The sequence below is a fragment of the Panthera leo genome, chromosome E1, assembly GCF_018350215.1.
Source record: "Panthera leo isolate Ple1 chromosome E1, P.leo_Ple1_pat1.1, whole genome shotgun sequence".
Classification (NCBI taxonomy): Eukaryota; Metazoa; Chordata; class Mammalia; order Carnivora; family Felidae; genus Panthera; species Panthera leo.
Genome location: NC_056692.1, coordinates 3,798,935 through 3,822,573, shown reverse-complemented (window position 1 = coordinate 3,822,573; position 23,639 = coordinate 3,798,935). Strand labels below are relative to the sequence as shown.

At 44.6% G+C, this 23,639-nt stretch overlaps 1 protein-coding gene across 1 annotated transcript in view; it reads left to right on the top strand.

Moving 5' to 3' along the window:
• STX8 (syntaxin 8) overlaps positions 1-23,639 on the top strand; it is a 252,235-nt gene that overhangs the window by 131,993 nt on the left and 96,603 nt on the right. Inside the window, exon 7 of the mRNA XM_042916483.1 lies at positions 21,770-21,871. Coding sequence (XP_042772417.1) covers positions 21,770-21,871 — 102 coding nt within the window. The remainder of the gene's footprint in view (positions 1-21,769; positions 21,872-23,639) is intronic.

Sequence of the window (23,639 nt, the reverse complement as noted above, 5' to 3'; positions counted from 1 at the left end):
TGTGTGTGTGTGTGTGTGTGTGTGTGTGTTATGTGTCTATAGCTGCAAAAAAAGGCTTGTTTGGAACTCTGTTACAAATGTCTGTTGATTCTAAATGCTCACATTTAAAAGGGAGATACCAAAAGTTAATTGGAAGGACTTTATGTTGGCTAAACTTGAACTGGTAGTCCTCACTGTGGAGAGGGAGACTCAACCATGTCATTGTAGGAGTTTCAGGTATCAGGATATACATATCTTCCCTCTTGGGTTAGTCTGTTCATGGAAAATAACCCACCAGTCCCCTCTCAGGGCATTATGTGCAGCTAGCATTCTCGATTCTGACTGGAAAGAGATTCAGGAGGAGGGTTACTGAGCTGGGGCTCATATACCTTACAGGCACACTTGTATTTTTACTGCACCAAACCCGCTTCCCCAGCGGTGCCCAGGGTCCCCGTCAAGGAGCTTCCCAGCTGGGATTCAGCCCTCATTGGAGAAGGTATGGATGGGAGGGCAGAGAAGTTCACTGGGTTTCCCGGGCCAGAGCTGGTCCACAGAAAACACTGTTTTGGGGGTGAAGATACACGGAGGCCAACGGATGAAAGAGCCACAACCAGGATTGGCACAGGAAGCACCGCCCGGGCTGAAGGCAGGTGGAGGCTGGCGGGCAGGGGCACGCACACAGTGGGAGTTGGATGGTGAGTGTCCATGTGTGCAGGACAGTGGCAAGGCGGTCACCAGGCCGGGGCTCTGAGCCCACTGAGGGGTTGTCCACCCTGGGCTTGCGGCTGGGACCCGGTACTACCGGATGTGATGCGTATCCATAGTTACTGGAGCAGGCACAGCAGCAGGAAGAGGCAAACACACCAGCACACCTGGTCCTGGAACCTCCCTCTCCTCTTGCCTTGTCCCGCCAGCGCCCTCTGCCCAGAAGCCATCGCATCAGGTTCACCGCAAAGGAGAGCCGCTTAGCGCCCCCATCTGTTGGTGCCCAGTCAGTACTAGGGGGTGAACTGGGAGCTGAGAGGCAGTAAAATGACGGTTGGCACAAAGGAGCAAAATATAACGCAAAGTGTCTGTCTGTGGATGCATTTTATAAAATGGGGACGTTGTCAGGTCAGTGGTTCTTCAGTTGACGGGGCTCCCCCCGATTCTGTGGTTCATTTGGCACTTTGTGTTTGGATTTCTTTTCTGTGCTCAGAGAGTTTAAAAACACCTGTTAGAGCAAAACAAAAGGAGTATTAAAAATGTATATATAGTCAAAAAGGCAAAGACACGCATGTGATCTATGACTCTGAGACCTGCCTGGAAATTCCTGCCTCAGGATAGATGTTGGCATAGATCCCGTTCCTCTGTGCACCCTTTCTAGGATGGGAGACATGCCTAAAATACGTCTGACGTGTGGAAACTCGGAAAAAAAGGCAGGTAACTCTTCTGCAAAGGAGGAGTGTTCTCTTCTCAAGCGGAGAAGTGTTTCTTCTTCAAGTCCTTTGTTGTTTTTTTTTAAAGCCAGGGTGCACGTTTCATATCAGCCTTCTGACAGATAGATGTCCCGAATCCGAATCTCTCAGAATCCAAGTCTTAACCAGCTATCTGGGCTTCATCAGAGATCTTCAGTCCCTTCTAAAAAAAAAAGGGTATGGAGAAATCAAGGTGATGCTCCTATGGAACGGGGAAAATGCAGACTGTATTTAGTCTACAGTCAGACACACAGCCGTAATTTGAGACCTAAGAGGCACGTGCTTCCGAGGAAAACTCTTGGATGGAAACCCAGAGATGCTTCTTCCCGTGCCCTACTACTTAGTCCTGAGGGACTTGGGCAAGTTACATGATCTGCGTGGGCCCGTTGTAAACACTATGACAGTCTCCCTGTCTGCCTTTCAGGGCCGTCAGGGGGATCGGGTGAAATAAACGGTGGCAGTGCTTTAAAACGATATTATCACCATCTTGAGTATTTTTAAAGCTCTTCATTTATAGGGCCTCAAACTGAAACAGGGAGGGTAAGGCCTGACTTAGGAAGGACCCCATTTTGTGCATTTCACAAAAAAGCTTGTCTTGTTGAGATCTAAGAGGAAGAACCCAGAAGTAATGATCAAGACTCTCTCCATTCCTAATGTTCTCTCCTTGGTTTTATACATTTTGTTCTACGTTGTAAGAATTGGAACATGCCTTGAATATTCAGTAGCAGAAGCAGAAATGGAAATAAAAGGCTGTGGTTCTTGGGGCACCTGGGGGACTCCGTCAGTTAAGCGTCCAACTTCGGCTCAGGTCATGATCTCACGGTTTGTGAGTTCGAGGCTCGTGTCGGGCTCTGTGCTGACGGCTCAGAGCCTGGAGCCCGCTTCGGATTCTGTGTCTTCCTCTCTCTCTTTCTGTCTCTGCCCCTCTCCACTCATGCTGTGTGTGTCTCTCTCTCAAAAATAAACATTAAATTTTTTTTTTAAAAAAAGGCTATGATTCTATTAGCATTTTTTGGTCCCATAGTAAAGAAAGTTACTCAGGCAGACAGATCCAGTTGGCTCTGAGATGTAGGTGATTTTTCAAAGGAAGTACAGATCTACTGGTTTGAGTCCAGATACTTCATGAGAGATTCTAGAAATTTAAGTGATAAAATGGAGGTGAATTTCCCATAATCGGTTGTGAGAGGGGAAAATACTAGCAAATGACTTTGGCTCACCTTTGGGGATTGTATCCTTGACCAAAGTCATGACAGTAGATAATCATTATTATGACCAACAAGGTATCACATAACAAGTAACAACTGTACATTTATATAACAATCAAAAAATGTTTTTAATTGCATTTATATTTTTAACTTTATAGCAAAGAATTCCACTGCCAACGCACAAAGGCCGAAGTTTCTACAACACAGATTCAACAACATACAGAAACACTCAACTAGATCGGCTCTTAATTAATATGTTTATTGTAGTAAATGGTAATTAAACATTTACTTGACAGTCGTTTAGAAGATATTTATGGGGGAAACTTGAAGGGTCTCATCTTTCAAACCAACCAAAATAGAACAGAACAAACAAGGCAGTCTTGAGGTGTTTGATCGGATGCCTTCTTTCCTTTCTGAATGTTACGGAAAAGCCTCTGGAATCTGACGATTGCAGAGTCAGACCAGCTCTGCCTCCTGCCAGCTGTGTGCCTTTAGACAAATAACCTCTTCAGGCTTCACCTCTAGTACTATGTAATAGTTCCTTGCTCACAGGAGCCACTCGTGGGGAACTGATACATTCCCTTACTGTGTTCTCACTCTTGCATCTGAAAAGGGATCTCATGAAAATTGAGGAAATGGGCCTGCTGACATTCTGTATGGAACCTGAGGGTTGAATGGATATCCTTGGTGGAAACCCATTTCTCCATATTTGTGAGTCTGCTTTGGACTCCCTTCTGTCCCGTTGACTTTTTGTCCATACCGTACTGTCTTGATTACTGTAGCTTTATAGGAAGTATTTTTTTTTTTTTTTTTAAGAAAGAGAGAGAGAGAATCTAATCAGGCTCCACACTCAGCATGGAACCCAGCCTGGGGTTTGATCCCACAACCCTGGACTCACGACCTGAACTGAAATCAAAGAGTTGGACATTCAACCAGCCGAGCCACCCAGATGCCCCAGGACGTCTTGAGATTGGATAGTATTACTTTTCCAACTCTAGGCTTATTTTTCCAAAGTATTGATTAGAAGTGGGGAGAGTAAACATTTTTGCCTTGTTCTGATCTTAGGGGAAAGTGTTTAATGTGCCATCTTTAAATACGATGTTAGCGAAACAGTTTTTTTAAATAATAGACTTTATTCTTTAGAACAGTTTTAGATTTGCAGAAAAATTGAGCAGGTAGTTTAAGAGGGATCCCATAACACCCCACACCTAGCTTCATCTGTTATTAACATCTTACATTAGCATTTTATGTACATCGAATGAACCAGTATGCATATATTATTATTAACTGAAGTCCATAGTTCATTCAGGTTTCCTTAGTTTTTACTGACTTGACTTTTTTTTTGTTCCAGGATCCCATCCTGGACACCACATTACCTTTCATGATTATGTCTCTTTAGGCTCCTCTTAGCTATGGTGGTTTCTCAGACTTTCCTTGTTTTTGGTGATATTGGTAGTTTTGAGGGACACTGGTCAGGGGTGATGTGGGATACACCAGACTTGGTCTGATGTTTTTCTCGTGATAAGACTGGGGTTACGGGTTACTGGGAGCAAGACCGTAGAGTTGTGGTCCCCTCTTTCTTTGTATTGTATCAAGGGTACGTGCTATCAACATGATTTGTGACTACGGATGTTGACCTTGGTCATCTGGCTGAGGCAGTGTTTGTCAGGCTTCTCCACTGTAAAGTCACAGCTTACCCACCACAGCCCCTCATTGAAGACGGAGTATCTCTGCAAACTATTTGGGATTCTGCGTGAGAGTTTTGCGTCTTCTCTCCCGTTTATGAGTTTGTGCAATCATGTGTTTATATCTGTATGGATGCATGGGTATTATTTTATTGGCTGTGATCTGGAACTACTTTATTTGTTTTGTTGCTCAAACTTTTCCTGTGTTGGCCCCTGGCAGTTCTGTCTGTTGGCTCCTGTATTCCTTTGACACACCTGAGCCGAAGTCAGACACTTAACCAACTGAACCACCCAGGTGCCCCTTGTTTTTTTTTTTTGTTTGTTTGTTTCTTAAAGAAATTCCTTAGTTTCTGGTGCTACCAGATACTTCAGGCTCGTGTTGTGTATTTCCAGCCCCAGTCCGAGAACTAGCCATTTCTCCATAGAGCCCCTGGCTCTTTTTGTTGGAGAATGGGATTAGAAACCAAGGTGTGGGTGCTGAGTGTGCTCATTGCTACTGTGATGCTGTTTTTTAAGTGTCTTCTCCGTTGAGGAAGCACAGAGATCTAGGTGTGTTTACTTATCTACATGTAGCCATTTGTATCTGTCCTAAGCTAAGCTTGATCATTATCACATGGATTGTCCCAGCCTCATCCGCCTGCTTATCCTTAAATTCCCACCCCAACAGTGAGAATTCGGCTGCAGCCATCTGTCATTCATCTCCTTTTTTAAAATAAAGTTTATTTTTTTATTTTGGGGTGGGGGGGAGGGGCAGAGCCTGACACAGGGCTGGATCCCACAAACCATGAGATTGTGTCCTGAGCCGAAACCAAGAGTCAGATGCCTAACCGACCGAGCCACCCAGGCACCCCACGTTCATCTTCTTAATTGTACATAGATAAGCAGAATCTGAATTGTGAACTCCTATCCTCACAGAAAACAACTTTTTCAACTAGAATTTTGTTCCGATATGCAGTTGCTTTTGCCTTGAGTCTTACAGATTCTGCTCATTTCTGGCATAACTTAGATCATCACCTTTTCTCTCTACCCCTTTCAGGGATGTTGTTTTGTACATTTGTTAGTACAGCTAGATTCTCTTATCACGGTCTATATTCCTTCCTGGAATCTTCAGCCTCCTAAATGATTTTTTTTTTTTTATAATTTATATTCATTAAGGTTCACTTTTTGTGCCATAAAGTTCTTTGGGTTTTGACAGTTGCGTAATGTTACGTACCACGCAGAATATTTTTACTGCGCTAAAAATCCCCTGTGATTGACCTATTCATCCCTCCCCTCTTCCTTCCCAACTCTTGGCAACCACTGATCATTGTATTCTCTCGACAGTTTGGCCTTTTCCAGAATGTCATATAATTGGATTCATACAGTATGTAGCCTTTTTATGCATGCAGGGTGCCAGGAAACACATGTTGATCATGTATAAATCATTCAGTCAGCGCCGAGCACATTATCACCAGGATTCTGGCTTTTCAAAAATAATGGGAAGTGTATTTTATTCAGCAAGGGTTCTGACATAGCTTACATTTTTAAAAAATAAATTCTTTATTGAGGGTCCAGAAAAACTGGTGAGGTCTTCATTTCTGATCCTATCACGGGGTTGTTTAATGCCTAACCTAAGTATGTTATGCTTTTAGATTCTGTCTTCAAATTAGGGCTCATGGTACCTTCTCTGAGTTCTGTGATTTTTTTTTTTTTAACGACTTTTTAAATTTTGTGTTTCTTGTGCTGATGAGAATGTTTAGAAATTTTTTAAAACTTTTTTCTTTTTAATGTTTATTTATTTTCGGGAGAGAAAGAGACAGAGTGCAAGCAGGGGAGGGGCAGAGAGAGAGGGAGACACAGAATCCGAAGCAGGCTCCAGGCTCCGAACTGTCCGCACAGAGCCCGACATGGAGCCCGAACCCATGAACCGCGAGATCATGACTTGAGCCGGAGTCGGACGCTTAACCAACTGAGCCACTCAGGCACCCCGAGAATGTTTAGAAATTTTTAAAATATTCTGGATCATCAGTATTACCCCAGTATTGTGTCTCAGCATGCAGTTCTAGCCCACACTTGTATTTGTGTGTCTAATGTCCCGGATCTTGGGATATATAGTATATAATATACTATGTATACTTAGTATATAATGATGTCTTGGCTTCCGTGGGGAGGCCAAAGTCTATCACTGTGCACAGTGCAAAGGGTGTCTCCACAATCAGACTAGACAATAGGAGGACAACCCGGAAGGACCTGTACGGAAGTCTGTGCATAGTCACGTTTCAGTGAATTTACTAATTTAGTATTCACTACACAAGCTTTATCTGTCAACATTAGATTATTGCTGTTAAGTAGAATCTGAGTTTTGTAGTTTTTATTTATTTTTATTTTTAACTCTTTTTATTTTTTAAAATGTTTTATTTATTCTTGAGAGAGAGAGCACGAATGGGAGAGGGGCAGAGAGAGAGGGAGACACAGACCCTGAAGCAGGCTCCACGTTCTGAGCTGTCAGCACAGAGCCCGATGCGGGGCTCGGACCCGCAAGCTGTGGGATCGTGACCTGAGCTGAAGTCGGACGCTTGACTCACTGAGCTACCCAGGCGCCCCTGTAGTTTTTATTTTTAATATGAATATTCATGTTTAGAACTACGGAATAAGGAACCATGTAAACAAAGAATGGGTATCCACATGGTTGGTTACATTTAATTATATAATTTACATAAAATGATTAACGCTGAGGGGTGTCGAAGAATTTTTTTTTTTTTTTTAACTTTCCAACTCTGTGCAACAGTATGGGAAAACAATGACTTAGCACATGGCAAGTTTTCAGTAAATATTAGTAGCTGTTGTTATGGTTTTACCTAATAAGCTAGTCTAGCCTGGCTGTCTTCCCTCCCACACATTTCGGCGTGCTCTCTGTCCTGCAGCTCCAAAAATTGCCCTCTCCCTCCCCTCACACCCCTCCGCTGAAGCAGCTCTTAGCACGGTCCACACTGGCTCCCCGGCCACCACTCCACTAGCCGAGGTCTGTCCCGCACCCCCTTTCCTTCTAGCTTTTTGCTCTTACTCTTTTTTTTTTCTTATTTACTTCTGAGAGACAGAGCATGAACGGGGGAGGAGCAGAGAGAGCGGGAGATACGGAATCCGAAGCAGCTCCAGGCTCCGAGCTGTCAGCACAGAGAGCCCCACGCGGGGCTCGAACCCACCAACTGCGAGATCGTGAGCTGAGCCGAAGTCGGTTGCTTAACCGACTGAGCCCCCCCGGGCACCCCTTATTCTTTAAACACTAGTGTTCCCGAGGTTCCCCTTTTCCTGTACTTCTTTTTGTTCACTCTGTCTTTCTTAACTCAGATTTTTAAATTAGCACACAGAGGGGCGCCTGGGTGGCTCAGTCGGTTAAGCATCCCACTTCAGCTCAGGTCATGATCTTGCATTTTGTGGATTCGAGGGTCACGTCGGGCTCTGTGCTGACAGGGCAGAGCCAGCCTGGGATTCTCTCTCTCCCTCTCTCTCTCTGCCCCTCCCCTGCTCATACCCTCTCTCAGAATAAATAAATAACCTTTAAAAAAATTAATTAATTAGTTAACACAGAGCAACATTGACTTGGTGTGTGTACGTGTAGCATGAATTTTAACCCATGTATAGCTTGATGTAACCGCTACCACGAACGGGACACAGGACAGTGCTGTGCTGTCCCTCCAAAGACTCCCTCAGGCTGTTGTTTTGTAGCCATACTCCTCCCCATCCCTAACCCACAGCAGCCACCCCCACTGACTGCTCTGTTCATAACTCTGGTTTTTTTGGAGAATATCACACAAATAGGATCATACGTAGGAACTTCTTTAGTATTTCATTTTCATTTTTCTGTTGCGTGTGTGTTTTTTTTAAGTTTATTTATTTTTGAGAGAGACAGAGACAGCACCAGTGGGGGAGGGACAGAGAGAGGGGGAGAGAGAATCCCAAGCAGGCTCTGCCCTGTCAGTGCAGAGCCTGACACGGGGCTCGATCTCACAAACCATGAGATCATGACCTAAGGGCGAAATCAGGAGCCAGAAGCTCAACCAACGAAGCCACCCAGCCGCCCCTGTGTTTTTTTTACCCTATCTCCCGCTACACACTGTCTTCGTGGTTACTAGGGATGGTGATATATGTACGTAACATTCTACCGTTGACTTAGAACTGGTATTTTACCTCGTGAGATAGGGCAGAGAAACCTTCCCAGCGTGCAGCCCCTCTGTCCCGCCCCCTTTAAGGTGCCCTTGTCTGTGTACTACCCTTCTGTGCACTGAGCACCAGATATTGTGAGTTTTACTTTCAACTGCCAAACGGATACTTAAAAGCTTAACCAGACGACTATCTAATCTGTTTAGCCAGATATTTAAGATTTCTGTTGCTTTTCCTTCGTTTCTGACATTCTAGATCGCCCCCTGGTGTGATTTCCCTTCTGTCTGAAGAACTTACTTTATTGACAGCAAGGTCTCTCAGCACTTCTTCATCTGAGAATGAATGTCTCTCTTTCTCCTTCGCTCCCCAAGGGGACTTTCACCGGATATGGAATTCTGTGCTGGCAGTCCTTGTCTTTCAGCGGGTTAAAATTGTTGTTACCCTTCCTTCTGGCCTCCCTGATCTCTGGTAAGAACTACGCAGTCTTTCAAATCTTTGCTCCCCTATGGGGCTTTGCTTTTTTCTTTCCTTTCCTTTTCTTTCCTTTTCTTTTCTTTTCTTTTTTCTTTTCTTTCTTCAGTGTTCAGCAGCTTGGGTGTGTGTCTAGGCATGGATTTCTCTGTGTTTATCCTACTTGAGGTTTGCTGAGCTTCCTGAATGTGCAGGTTTATGGGTTGTTGTTTTGTTTGGCAAAGTTTAAGACAGCATCAGCCCTTCTTCAAATATTTCTGCTGCCACACCCCCTTTTCCTTTTCTTCTGGGACTCTGATGATCGGAATGTTTGACCTCTTGCCATTGCCCCACCGGTCCCTGAGTCTGTGTTCATCAACCTCCACCCTGCCCCCACGGAGGCTCTTTCTTTCTTGTGCAGATTCGAAAATTTCTACTGACCTGTCTTGCAGTTCACCGCTTCTTTCCTCTGTCATCTCCATACTGTTGCTCGGCCCACCCAGTGAGTTTTTCTGATTCATTTATTCTGTTTTTCAGTTTCAGAATTTGCATTTGGTTCTTTTCCATATCTTCTATTTCTTTGCCGAAGTTTTTCTTTTTTTTTTTCCTGCCTTGTCCTTTGTTTGACGACTATTCGCTTTTACTTACTGGGGCGTGCTCGCTCTAGCGGTGTGCTCGCTCTAGCAGCTCGAAAGTCCTTACCAAGTAATTCCAACACCTATGTCCCCTCAACGTTGGCATCTATTGGCAGCACTGGCATCGTCTTGTATCATGAGGCTGGAAACCTTCTGGCTCTTCATAGGCTGAGTGATTTGGGGTTGTATCCTGGACATTTTGATTATGATGTTATGATGTTATGTTTTTTTATTTTTTTATTCTTTTTTATTCTTTATTTTTTATTCTTTTGGTTTTTTTGTATTTAAAATTTTTCTCAAACCTGGGGCGCCTGGGTGGCTCAGTCGGTTGAGCATCCGACTTCCACTCAGGTCGTGATCTCACCATTGGTGGGTTCAAGCCCCGCGTCAGGCTCTGTGCTGACAGCTCAGAGCCTGGAACACCTGCTTCGGATTCTGTGTCTCTCTCTCTCTCTGCCCCTCCCCCCCTCACTCTCTCTCTCAAAAATAAATAAAAACATTTAAAAATTTTTTTTAATTAAAAAAATATATAAGATTTTTCTCAAACCAATGGCAAAGTTGAGAATGTGTTTTTGCCACACACCTGGTCACTGTTCATCTAGAGTCACTGATTGTTACCATTTTACGTCTGTTTTCTTCCTTTTATGTATACTTTGTTTTCCAGCAAACTGTATAAAAGTCAGGTGAATACTAAATACTTCAATGGGCATTTCTCAAGAATTAGCGTGTTCTCCTACATAACCATGGTGTCATTATCGGGGCAAGAGACCTAACTCTCACATGGTGTTATTGCTTTATATGGAGCCCATGTTTAAATTTCTTCAGCTGCCCCAGCAATGTCTTTTAATTACTTTCTTTTGTTTTGGGGTGTTTCTCCAGCATTCATTCATGGAGCTTTATATGGAGCCCATGTTTTATATGGAGCCCATGTTTAAATTTCTTCAGCTGCCCCAGCAATGTCTTTTAATTACTTTCTTTTGTTTTGGGGTGTTTCTCCAGCATTCATTCATGATTGTCTCTAACATGTTTTTTCTGGGGCCCCTGGGTGGCTCAACTGGTTGAGCGTCCAATTCTTGATTTAGCCTCAGGTCACGATCCCAGGGTCACGGGATCGAGCCTCATGTCGGGCTCCGCGCTGAGTGTGGAGCCTGCTTAAGATTGTCTCTCTCTCCTTCTGCTCCTCTCCCCACTCTCACACACACACACACACACACACCCTCTCTCTCTCTCTCTCTCTCTCTCTCTCTCTCTCTCTCTCTCAAATAAATAAATAAATACATAAATAAAATGTTTTTATTTTTTTATTATTTTTTTTAATGTTTATTTATTTTTGAGAGAGAGAGAGACAGAGTGCGAGCCGGGGAGGGGCAGAGAGAGAGAGGGAGACACAGAATCTGAAACCGGCTCCAGGCCCTGAGCTGTCAGCACAGGGCCTGATGCGGGGCTCGAACTCCCAAACTGTGAGATCATGACCTGAGCTGAAGTCGGACGCTTAACTGACTGAGCCACCCAGGCACCCCAAATAAAATGTTTTTCTAAGATACATGTACCATTCTGTCTTAGAAAAATGAGATGTAAAATATATCTCTTAAGATACATGTATATGGGGTGCCTGGGTGGCTCAGTCGGTTGAGCGTCCAACTTTGGCTCGGGTCACGATCTCGCAGTCCGTGGGTTCAAGCCCCGCGTCGGGCTCTGGGCTGATGGCTCGGAGCCTGGAGCCTGCTTCCGATTCTGTGTCTCCCTCTCTCTCTGCCCCTCCCCTGTTCATGCTCTGTCTCTCTCTCAAAAATGAATAAACGTTAAAAAAAAAAAGATACATGTATATAGGTACATATATATACATACATATAGATATATAGATATATGTGTACGTATAAACATACAAAAGCATCTGTATATCTGTATACGTATATCCATACATACGTACATGCATACACATATGATATATAACCACCCATTTTTGCACACCATTCATTTATATTTTTCTCTAGCTCTGAATTCTTCCGCAGGCTTTTTTTCTACAAATGGAAGCTAGTGCTACAGATTATACCCCCAGGCAGTGAATATTAGCACAGCATGGGGCAGATGGTCTAGGCCATTTAGCCCTCTTAAACTGAATGCGATTTTTAGCCCTCTTAAACTGAATGCGATTTTGCATACGTGCTTTACTCCCCTTGGTCTGTCTTTCTGCCACTGATTTTGTGCTCTGACAGTTTGGAGCTAGGACGGTTGACAAAAGCCTCCAAGGGATATTGCCGTGTGACGATGATCTTGCTGGATTTTGAAACAGACATCATTGGACAGCTCAGGTGCTTTTGCAATGCACTGAGGTTAAAGATGGGTGGGCAGGTAAGGATTTGGAGCAGGTTCTGTGCTGCCCTGAAGGGCATCGCGCACGTCACTGCAACCTGGGAAAGGGAGCTGGAGGAGGACTGAGTGGTAGCTGGGTGAAACCCTGGCCAAAGGCTTGGGGTGGCTCCGGGGCCCCAAAGACTTGCGTGGTAACTTTGCAGACTACTCCAAGAATTACTGTCACATGCTTTATACATTAGCTAGACTTTGAATCCATAGGTCACAGCCTGTATCCCTTAACACCTTTTTACTAAGATATTCCGTGTTTTACAGGAACAGCCTGATGCCAGTTTAATTTTCTCTCATTTTCTCAATTTCGGAAGCTGGTAATCTTCCCTGCCTACCATTTGAGTGCCTCAGAATTTTTTTTTTTCTGAAGTTCAGAAATTTCATGAGATATTTCCAGACCCTTTTGAAGAATGTCGGTCAGAGCTCAGTGAGTTTCTTTGATACGAAGACTCCAATGTTTTCTCAGCTCAAGGAAAATTGATTATATTATATTATTTATTTACTTAATGTCTATTTTTGAGAGCAAGAGAGAGACAGAGCGTGAGCAGGGGAGGGGCAGAGACAGAGGGAGACACAGAATCCGAAGCGGGCTCCAGGCTCTGAGACATTAGCATAGAGCCCGACGCAGGCCTTGAACCCACAAACCTTGAGATCATGACCTGTGCCGAAGTCAGACGCTCAACAGATTGAGCCAGTCAGGCACCTCATCATTATTTATTTGGTCATTGTTGGTCCTTCTGTTTTCCTGGATCTTTGTCCCTGTCTTTTTGGTCTTTCCCCTCCCATATTTTGTCCTCTCTGCCCTTTTCCTTTGACGTCTGGGAGGTCATTCAAACCTGTTGTCTAAATCTTTTATCTAGATTACTGTCTGTTTAATTTGTGCCTTCGCTATGGTTTTTAATTTGACAGTTGTGATTCTGTCTGGATGCAGTGTGTCCAGTAACCCTGACTTGTTCCCCTTGTCATGGCTGTGTGTTCCAGTGGCCACTCACTTACGGTCCTCTTGAATCTTGTGTTTAAGAAATCTTGTGTTTGAGAAACCGCTTTCTCAAGACCTCTCCTTTTCCGGAAGGAATTGTCTTTTCTCCAGCAGACGAGGTGAAGGAGGGAGAGGACGGGCCCTCATTGGGGGCTCTTTGTTTACACCTGCTGCCATTTGGTTGCTCTTCGCACAAGGAGATGCATCTACTGTTGGAAGCAGGGAAGGTTCTTGTAGCTTAGGCGGCCTTTGGCTGCGCAGTTTTAGGCCCAGTTGGGGGAAGAATGGAAGGCCCCGGTTGATGGTGGGAAGGAAGAAGGAAAGGAGCCTGGGCTTTCGTTCACCTGCCGCTGCTTAAGATGTGAGCAGGTGCAGCCAAGGGGATTTCTCTGAGGCCTCCAAAGCCTGGGTGTGTCCCAGAAGCTCAGCTTGGGGGTGCCGGAGTTCCCCACCAGCTGCCCTGTCATGGAGTGCCCTCAGTGTTACTGCGTCTCCTGGTTTCTGTCACATATTTGACATCGTCACCTAGTGCCAGGTATTGTTAAAGGTCCCACCCCCATCCTAATTTTAAATTTCCATTACAGGGAGTGGAGGCGGTTAAACAAATGCCCTCAAGAAGGGCTGTTTATTCACTCCTGGTTTGTCCTAGCATTTGTCTTCAAATGTTACTGGCAGTATAAGCCAGAGGCACAGAAGCATAACGACTTCACAACTGCCACCTTCCACTGTGAGCACAAAAAAAAAAAAAAAAAGAAAGAAAAAGAAAGAAAAAAGAAAGAAAATGAAAAAGCACCAAACTTATCCTGGAAACATGCAGCACGCTCTCTGCCTTAATATGGAATATAATTGGCAATGTCCTTGAGAGCGGGAAGAAGTGACAAGTATAATTTGAGTCAGTGTGATGCCGTGTGTTTCTTACCGCTTTTGATTCCGTCAGTTTTGTGTCACGCTTTACCTTGACCGTTGTTCCACCCCGTGTCGGAATGGCACACGGTGTCCCGAATCCACGCACGATGGACATACAGCCTCCTTCTCAGAACCCAAATGCAAACACTTAACCAGGAAGCCAAAGATCAGTCTCTCTCGAGAGGCCGGGACTGCCCGGAATCTGCAAGAGGCAGCGGGTCGTTTTTCGACCTGTGCTCAGAAACCTGTGTTTAATTCGCTGGTAAGAGACTCTGGTTGGGGGACTTCCCAGCTTGCGGGCTGCAGGGTGGGAATCCCCCTGGACTCCCTGCCCCTGGAAATCTGGGGAGTTCAGAGCAGCTGTGACACAGTGGGGCGAACCCACAGCGGCAGTATAAACCTTTGAAAAACTGATGTGGCGATGTGTTTCCAAGTCCACGCGGCCATCAGAACCCCAGGGTGTTAACGTAAGGAAATGAGACAAAAGGAAGAAAATGATAATGGAGGAAAGAATTCGTTGACTCATTATGTATAAATATAGAAACATTCTAAGTCCCTGACAGTGGGCTATTTTTAATGAATGTTTATTTAATGGAAGGAATATTTTGTAACCATTAGAAATTATAACTGTGAAGGGAGACTGTGTAGCAACATGAAAGATCATAAAAGAGCTCATGTTAATGGGGCAAAAGGCTTCTGTGTTGCAATTATATAAAAATATATGTTTATGTCAAATCTGAGAAGAGAACACATAGAAGTGATTACCGGGGTGTTGGGACAACTTTTGTCTTTTTTGTTTGGCCCCCCCTGTCATTCATAAACTGCTATTAAATAATTGTGTCACTCAAAAAAAAAATAGAGTTGGTTTTGTAAACAAACAAACAACACATCAGTGATCAGAAGAGGTTTAGCAACCCAATGAAAAACTCTGTGTTTGGTCTGAGATTAAAAACAAGAACGCTCTCGGGGCGCCCGGCCGGCTCAGTCAGAAGAGCGTCTGGCCCTTGATCTCAGGGTCGTGGGTACAAGCCCCACTCTGGGTGTAGAGGTTACTAAAAAAAATAAATAAACTTAAAACAAAAAATCAACACCCTCAGCGTTGACTACTGATCTTGGCTGAGCTAATCTGCTACACACAAAGTCTTGATCTACCTCTCAGTTGTAAATATTTATAAAGTTTAAAAGGAATCTATCTAGAAACCCAGTTAACCTTTAACGACTGACAAATGTTTAGTGTCAGACAAGGAGTATTTTACATTGACTTTGTTTTAGTGATGGAGGCTGATGACACCTGAGTTTCGCATTACGTACTGCAGCATTAAAACATAATCATTAGACTGTGATCGGTTGTGTGGACCAATCGCATTGTGCCAAGTAACGGTACGAAGCACATTACTGTGGAATATCCTGATAGGACACGGAGAGTGGGTGATAAAAAACATTCGCTTTGGGGTGCCTGGGTGGCTCCGTCGGTTAAGCATCCAACTTCGGCTCAGGTCACGATTTCACGGTTCATGGGGGCAAGCCCCACATCGGGCTCTGTGCTGACAGCTCAGACCTTGGAGCCTGCTTCACATTCTGGGTCTCCCTCTCTCTCTGTCTGCTCCGCCCCAAAATAAATAAATAGACTTAAAAAAAAAAAAACCAAACCATATGCTTTTACATATGCTCCAGTGTATAAGCCCATCTGGGTTCCGTGCTCACCTCACCAGACCAAAACCGAGGTGGCACGTCCAGCCCACACATGGCACTGTAGGACGAACACTATGCCCAAAGCGCCAAGATGTCACAAGATTTTGAAACTGCTTCCTCTCAGGATCTGCCAAAGTTTCCAGCTCAGCGTCTTTACCCCCGAAGAGAAGACTAAGGAGGGAGAGAAGTGTCTTGTGGAAGAAGGAACACTGGTGTTGTGTTCTAGAAATAAGTCTGGTGGACCGTGAAAGCGGGCAGGTGTTCGGCTCAATGGGTAGAACCTTATAATAATGAGAGTCACCCTCCAGCTCAGCCATGGAAGTGATTTTTCTCACGAGTTTCCATGTCACCAGTGGCTGGGAGCATTCAGCAAAATGTTCATCAGCCTGCTTCTGTTGCTAGGGATGCTGGAGAAAAGGGGAGGAACCGCGGCACGGTCACATGACCTCTGCGGTCTGGCAGTTTTGTTGTTCTAAAGCATTCGCCCTGTCTTCCCAGAATGCATGCCTGCCTGCCTTCCTGGAAAATCTTAGGAGTATCCTAATATTGTAAACTTAATTTTTTTCTGGTTTACCTTTTTTTTTTAAGTGTATTTATTTATTTTTTTTGGGGGGGGGGAGAGAGAGAATGAGCAGGAAAGGGGTAGAGAGAGAGAGAGAGGGAACAGAGAATCCCAGGCAGTCTCTGACCCAGGGCTCGATCTCACAAACTCACCGTGAGATCATGACCTGAGCCGCAATTGAGAGTCAGACAGTCAACCAACTGAACCACCCAGGAGCCCCTGGTTTAGTCTACATAGAACAAATCACACAGATCTTTAGTATTCGGTTCTGTGCATTTTAACAACTGTATACAATTGTGTCATCATTTAGAATCTTTCAGTCACCCCAGGAAACTCCCTCGTGTCCCCTTCTAGCGGGCCACCCCACCACCCCAGAGGCAGCTCCTTTCTGATTTCTATCCAGATTTGGTTTATGCATACACTTCATATAAGTAGAATCATGAAATACATATGTATTGATTTCAGTTCTCTTATTGTAGGCCAACAACATGCTTTTGAGATTTATCTGGTTGTTGCACCAGCAAGTAGCTCATTGTTTTCATTGCTGAATAGTGTTCTGTGCTACAGATAAGCTTATTATACAGATTTGCTTATCCATTCTCCTCTTGATGGATATTTGAGCCCTTTCTGCTTCAGGTTCTAATTAATAAGGCTGCTATGTACACTTTTTTGCAAGTCTTTTTGAGAAATATGTTTTGCCGTTGTTTGAAGTTTATTTTGAGAGAGAACAAGCACGTGGGCACGCGCACCAGCTGGGGAAGGGCAGAAAGAGAGGGAGAGAGGGAGAGAGAGAGAATCCCAAGCGGGCTTAGCGCTCTCAGGGCAGAGCCCAGTGAGGGGCTAGAACCCATGAACCAGGAGATCATGACCTGAGCCAAAACCAGGAGTCAGTGGCTCAACTGACTGAGCCACCCAGGCGCCCCGAGAAATATTTTTTGGTTCTGTTTGGTAAATACGTAGGAGTGAAATTTCTGGGTCGTGAGTTACATAGATGGTTAACTTGATTAGAGCTGACAAACACTTCTACGGTTACCTTTGTGCCAGATTGTCCCCAGCAATAAGCACAGTCAGTCTTTAATTTTAGATTCTAATGGGAGGAGTCGGGATTGTTTTCATTTCCTCGTAGGGGTACTCGGTTGTTTCAATATTATTTGTTGAAAAGACTTTTCTTTCCATATTTGACTGACTTTGTTGTTGATACTTTTGTTGAGAATTGAGTACACACACACACACACACACACACACACACACACAGGTGCATCTCTGGACTCTGTCTAGTCCCATTGATCTGTTTGTCCTTCTGCCAATACCACACTGTCCTGATTGCTATATATTTATAATAAATCTGGGATTTGGGTAGTATAGTACCTCCAACTTTTTTCCTTTTTTTTTTTGGCAAGATTATTTTGGCTATTCTAAACTATTTGCCTTTCCATGTACATTTTAAAATTAGCTTGCCAGTGTTATTTTTTTTTTCATGCTAGGATTTTTTAAATTAATGAATTAATGAATTTTCTATTTCAATTCCAGCGTGGTTCACAGTGTAATATTAGCTTCAGGGGTACAGGGTAAGTCGCCCAACACTTCACACATCACCCAGCGCTGGGCACAGCCAGTGCCCTCCTTGATCCCCATCACCTTTTCACCCATCCCCCACCCCCACCTCCCCTCTGGGAACCATCAGTTTGTTCTCTGCAGTCAAGAGTGTTTCTTGGCTTCTCTCTCTCTTTTTTTTTTTCCTTTGTTCATTTGTTTTGTTTCTTAAATTCCACATGTGAATGAAAAACCTGCCAGGATTTTGAGTGGGGCTACACTGAGTCTATAGATCAGTTGAGAGACAGCAGGTGCCTTTAAAACATGGAGTCTTTTCAGTCCGTGAATGCAGTACAGCACTCCCGTCTCTTTAATTTCTCAACCAGCGGTGGTTTACGGTTTTCAGTGTACAAAGCTTGCACATCTTTTGTTAGATTTATTTCTAAGTGTCGCTGGGTGGACAGGGGAGACCCAGGGCCCCGGGGGCCACAACCCAGCCCATCCCAAAGGTGTTGCTGGAGGTTCTCGGTCTTGTTACGAGAAGGAATTCAAGGACAGACATGCAACACAGGCAAGTGACTTAAGCAGGAAAGCTTATTAAAGTGAAAAACACACTCTTGAGATGTGAGAGTAGATGAGCCCTGGGGATTGGGTTTCTATTTTTTACTGACAGTTGGTTTTTTTTAATTTTTTTTAATGTTTATTTTTTTTTTGAGACAGAGAGAGAAAGAGAGACAGACAGAGCATGAGTGGGGGAGGGGCAGAGACAGAGAGGGAGACACAGAACCCAAAGCAGGCTCCAGGCTCTGAGCTGTCAGCACAGAACCCAACACGGGGCTCGAACCCACGAACCGTGAGATCATGACCTGTGCTGAAGTCGGATGCTCAACCGACTGAGCCACCCAGCAGCCCCTCCCTCTGTTTTTTTTTCTTAAATCTCTATATATTGATGTATGGCTTTCTTTCTTTTTTTTTTTTTATGATTGCTTTAGAGATATGTTGTTTGATATAGTAGTCACCACCCACAAGTGGCTTGAAATTTGAGTTTTAACTAGTTAAAATATGAAAACAATCAAAATGCGTCCCTGGCTATAGTATGGAGGGTGGAAAGAGAAGATGCAGAACTAGAAACAGGAAGATAAGTTTGGACATTGTTTGAGAGACACTGGCACAACTTTGTGAGACAGTAGCAGAGTTTAAGAGAAAGCATGAGACTGAGAGATCCCGGGAGGCAGGGTCAAGTCAATTGGCTTCAAGTGGCATGACCAGGGGAGGGGGAGGCCGAGTGACTAAAGATTTCTAGCGTGGGCCAGCAGGCGAACGTTGGTGCCATGGATGGGGACAGGGAATGTCGGAGGGGGGGTCAGGCGTAGGGGAAGATGAACAGTTTAGTTTAGAGACCCTGAGACTCAGATATTTGTAGGAATTTCGAGGTACGGATAAACAGTAGGCACTTGGCTGCCTGGGTCAAGAATTTTGGGGAGCTATATACAGCAGAGATTTTCAGGTTTTTAATTTACATACTGAGGAAACTGAAAGGTACATAAAATCACCATGGTAGTGTTACAGCATAAAAATATACAGAAGGGTGGGACTGCGGGCATTTAAGAGGAAGAAGACACTTCGCAGAGCTTGGAGACGGGAGGAAAACTGGAAGACTGTCACTGACTGCAGAGTCACAGGTGCACTGTTGGGGCGCCTGGGTGGCTCAGTTGGTTGAGTGTCCAGCTCTTGGTTTCGGCTCAGGTCGTGATCTCACGGTTCATGAGTCGGAGCCCCACGTCAGGCTCTGACTGTGCACACAGTGTATAAGGACAGTGCAGAGCCTGCTTGGGATTCTCTCTCTCTCCCTCTGTCTTTGCCCCTTCCCCCGTCCCAAATAAATAAATAAACTTAAAAACAAAATGAACAAAAAAACCCCTCAAATGCATTGTTAAATGGTAGCGAAAAGTTTTCCGGGCGGCCCTCATACAGATACCATTTGACAGTTTTGGCCTAGATCTGCTGGCCTAAGAAGCAGAAAAGGACTTTGAAATTCTGTCTCTCTTTTAGACTCCTTCCATTCATTGCCTCCATCGCTTTGTGTTTATTTTATCTGGCTGTGTACTAGACATTCCCCTGGGCATCACAGGTAGAGCAAGGAAGGAAAGTGAGCCTCTCTGTCCTATTCTTCCCACCAAAGAAAGGCAGGCAAGCAAGTAATTAAAATACGAAACACACAGGTCTGCAAGGAAATGGAGGTTGTCCCAAGGGCTGCAGGAGCCCAGGAGGAGCGGCCGCCTCTTCTGTGCCTTCCACATGCTGTTTCTTCCCGCGAGCAGTGCTGTCTTCCTGCTTCTTTACGCCCACGGCCTTTAAAACTCAGCTCCAGGGGCACCTGGGTGGCTCAGTCAGTTGAGCGACCCACCCTTGATTTCGACTCAGGTCATAATCTCCCAGTTCACAAGATCAAGCCCTGTGTTGGACTCTGTGCTGACCCTGTGGAGCCCCCTTGAGTTTCTCTCTCTCCTTTCTCTGCCCCTCCCCTGCCCACGCTGGCTCTCTTCTCTCTCTCTCTCTCTCTCTCTCTCTCTCTCTCTCTCTCTCTCAAAATGGATAAGTAAACAAACAAAAATTAAAACACAGCTCCAGCATCATTCTGAAAACTTTCTTTGATTACCTTGTTTTATTTAATTCTTTAACAGAAGCAGTGACTCATATTGGACAATGGATCTCTAAAGCACTCACTTAAAAGAAAGAAAAACAAAAGAGGAAGGGAGGGAAGGAGGGAGGAAAGGGAACCAAAATTGAAAAAGGACTATGTCGGGGGCCTGGGTGGCTCAGTTGGTTAAGCATCTGACTTCGGCTCAGGTCATGATCTCATGGTTTGTGGGTTCAAGCCCTGCGTTGGGCTCTGTGCTGACAGCTCAGAGCCTGGAGCCTGCTTCAGACTCTGTGTCTCCCTCTCTCTCTGCCCCTCCCCTACTCATGCTCTGTCTCTCAAAAATAAATAAATGTAAAAAAAAATTAAAAAAAAGAAAAAAGTACTATGTACTCATTAGAGGAAATTCAAACAATACAGAAAACACAAGGAAGCTCACCCAGGATCCCACCACCTAGAAATAATCATCCTTCCCATCATCCAGATATATCCTTGTAGGTTTGTCCATATGAAAGGGCGGCTAGAAGTAATTTTATATCATTAGGATTATGCTATATGTCCTATTTTAAGTGTTACTAAGAGCTTAATTTCACTTTAAGGAGATTACCGTAGTATCAACTCTAATAATTCAATCTTAAAAGAAGACAATTAGCGTAAAAAAAACTCAACTTCACATAGAGGATTCTTTACAAGAGATGGTAATTACTAAAAGATCTAAGGTTAACAAAAAAAATTACCTAAAGCACTGAAGCTTTGGTGATTTTGAAAAGCCATAGGTCTATGTTTTGCTTTTCCGCAGCTTGATGGGACTCCGCTGTGCATGATGGGGAAATCAACACCTTCAAATTCTTTCCACCTTTCTCCCACCACGCAGCCTCCCAACTGCTTCCTGATTTCGGTTATAATTACATCGTCGCTGTTTACAACATTTATCTACCTTTTTGTAACGTAATCCCTGTATCTGCTGATTCCCAACTCCGTATTTAGATGGCTCCAGCTGTCTCCACCATCTCTTAGGTCATGGTCTCTGGCTTCTTCTATCCTAGAGTTCTTTATTTCTTTTCACCCCTTGGTTGGCCAGATTTCGTCATCAAGCAGTTTTCTCGAGAAGGACCCTGTCCTACTCTTCCCACCAAAGAAAGCATGCAAGAAAACAATTAGAATACAAACATAAGAAACAAGAAGTGTTCTCCTGTAGTCCATCTGCCATAAAGCTGGCATGACAGTGTGGCTGGGCATAACTTTTGCTGGGTCCTGCTTTTCTTCCCTGGAACTTCTGACATTCCTCCTCTGTGTTCCAGACTTCCATTCAATCGGTTTTTCCCTTTGCTACGACTCCCACAGCCCTGCACCACCACCACCACCACCTCTTATAAATCAGGATTGCAGTTTCCAAAGAACACACATGAGCTCTTTACCTTTCCCCTCACTGCACGTGAGAGAATTATCAGTAGGGACTAGGCCAGCCTCCGCTGTGATACTTTGATGTGAGCCTGGGTGTTTCTAGAGTCTTAACCATGCATCTCTGTCTTCCTTTCTAGAGATAATTGATGACCTCGCCAACCTGGTGGAGAACACAGACGGGAAACTCCGCACGGAGACCAGGCGTATGAACATAGTGGACAGAAAGTCAACATCTTGCGGTAAAGGATCTCGACACTTACCATTCTGCCTCCCATCATCACTTGTGCATTGACTATGCTTTTAGTTGCCTGCGTTTCTCTAGTTACCACAGGGATTTGGTCGCTCTTCTATTGCAGACAGTCCCTTTTGATGAAGCATTGAAATCGCTAAGAGATCCCCAAATCTTGTGAAAATGAAGGATTACGAGCGTAGGAGAAGTATAATGCACTGTTAATTTTTTTTTTTTAATTTAAAATAGGATCTGTCTCTGTATGCTTACAGAGAAAACCAGTTTGGGAAATCATATGACAGTAGGCAGGTCGCTGCTGGTAGATGATCGCAGGTGTTGAAGGCGATCTTGCTTACTTTGTGCCTTTTTTCTACTTGTAAGCTTCATGGCTGAAGCTTGGACTCCAGAGCAGTTAAGAGCCCAGGTTCTGAAGTCTGGTGGAGTTCGCATCCTATATTCAGTGATGTTAGTCTTTGGCAGTCACTTTACTGCTTGATGCCTTGTGCATAAAATGGGGCTATCCGTGCCAAGACAAGAATCAGTTGGCGTGGCTCTCGAAACACTGACCCGTTGGCCCTGCCCTAGAGATTCTGATTAAGTAGGGCTGGAATGGATGTTCATTATTTGACAAGGACGGCAGGCAATTCGGACATAGATACTTGCCATTCTCCCGAAGCTCCAATGCCGATTTTTGTGAGGTTTGAATTCCATGTTGCCTGTGCATGGTGCTTCGCCCAAAGGTAAGTGATGATAAACAGTAGTGACAGTGGTACTGACCAAAGCGACAGTTACTGGGTGCTTCCTCCCACAAAGGTGCACCAGGTTTATAAAGCTAATACCTTTATTGGAAACAAAAGTATAATAGCAGTCAGAACACTGGTGATCAGAGCACACGCTTTGCCTCTTAGCCCTTTTGATGTGAAAAATACAATGGATCCATCTGATCCGTACCCAGTTTTAGAACGAGGATCCTCTGTGCGAAGTTTCACCGGAGATGTGTAGCTTGAGAAGCATTACCTTCTTTACCTGGTGTGCTGGTTCGACAGACGTCTAGAACAACAGGGTGACTGAGGAGGTAGCTAAGGCCTCTGGAACCTCAGGAAGTAGAAGTCTGAGGGACCTCCCTGCTCCCCTGTGATCACGTGCCTGCATTCCCCAGCCCCGGAATTCTCATCCACCAGATAGCAGACACCCTGTGCTTCTGCATCCTGCAAAAGCAACACATCCTTGCTTTTCACTTGACCAACCTTCTCACGTGACCTTGCTCCACGGGGTCTTCGTTCGGTGCTAGATCCTGAAACTTCGGAGACAGGGAGATGCGGGCTTACTCCCACCTCCAACTCCAACTGCCTTGATCTCTGTAGGAACTTAGTCTTGCTGAGCCTCACTTCCCTCACGTGTAAAAGAGTGGATAACCTGGTTATCAACATTAAACCGTGTAGAACAGGTGAAGCGTCTAACGCTGGCCATCTTCCCTGACTGTCCGTATTTACGCGGAGAGGCCCTGCAGTGGGGTGGTTAAGAGTGGGGGCCCTAGAGCCTGGCTGGACTTGCCTCCCAGCGGCACCCCTCACCGACTATGCGACCTTGGAGAAGCCCACGCTCCCCTTTGCCTCGGTTTCCCCATCTTCGAAATGGGAATGCTAATGGTAAACACCCGACAGGGTTGTTGTAAGGAATAAATGAATTAATAGAGATAAAGATACAGGTTTAGTTGCAGATGATATAGATGTAGATATATACACAGAGACAGATTTGTAGCACTTAGTGCGGTATTG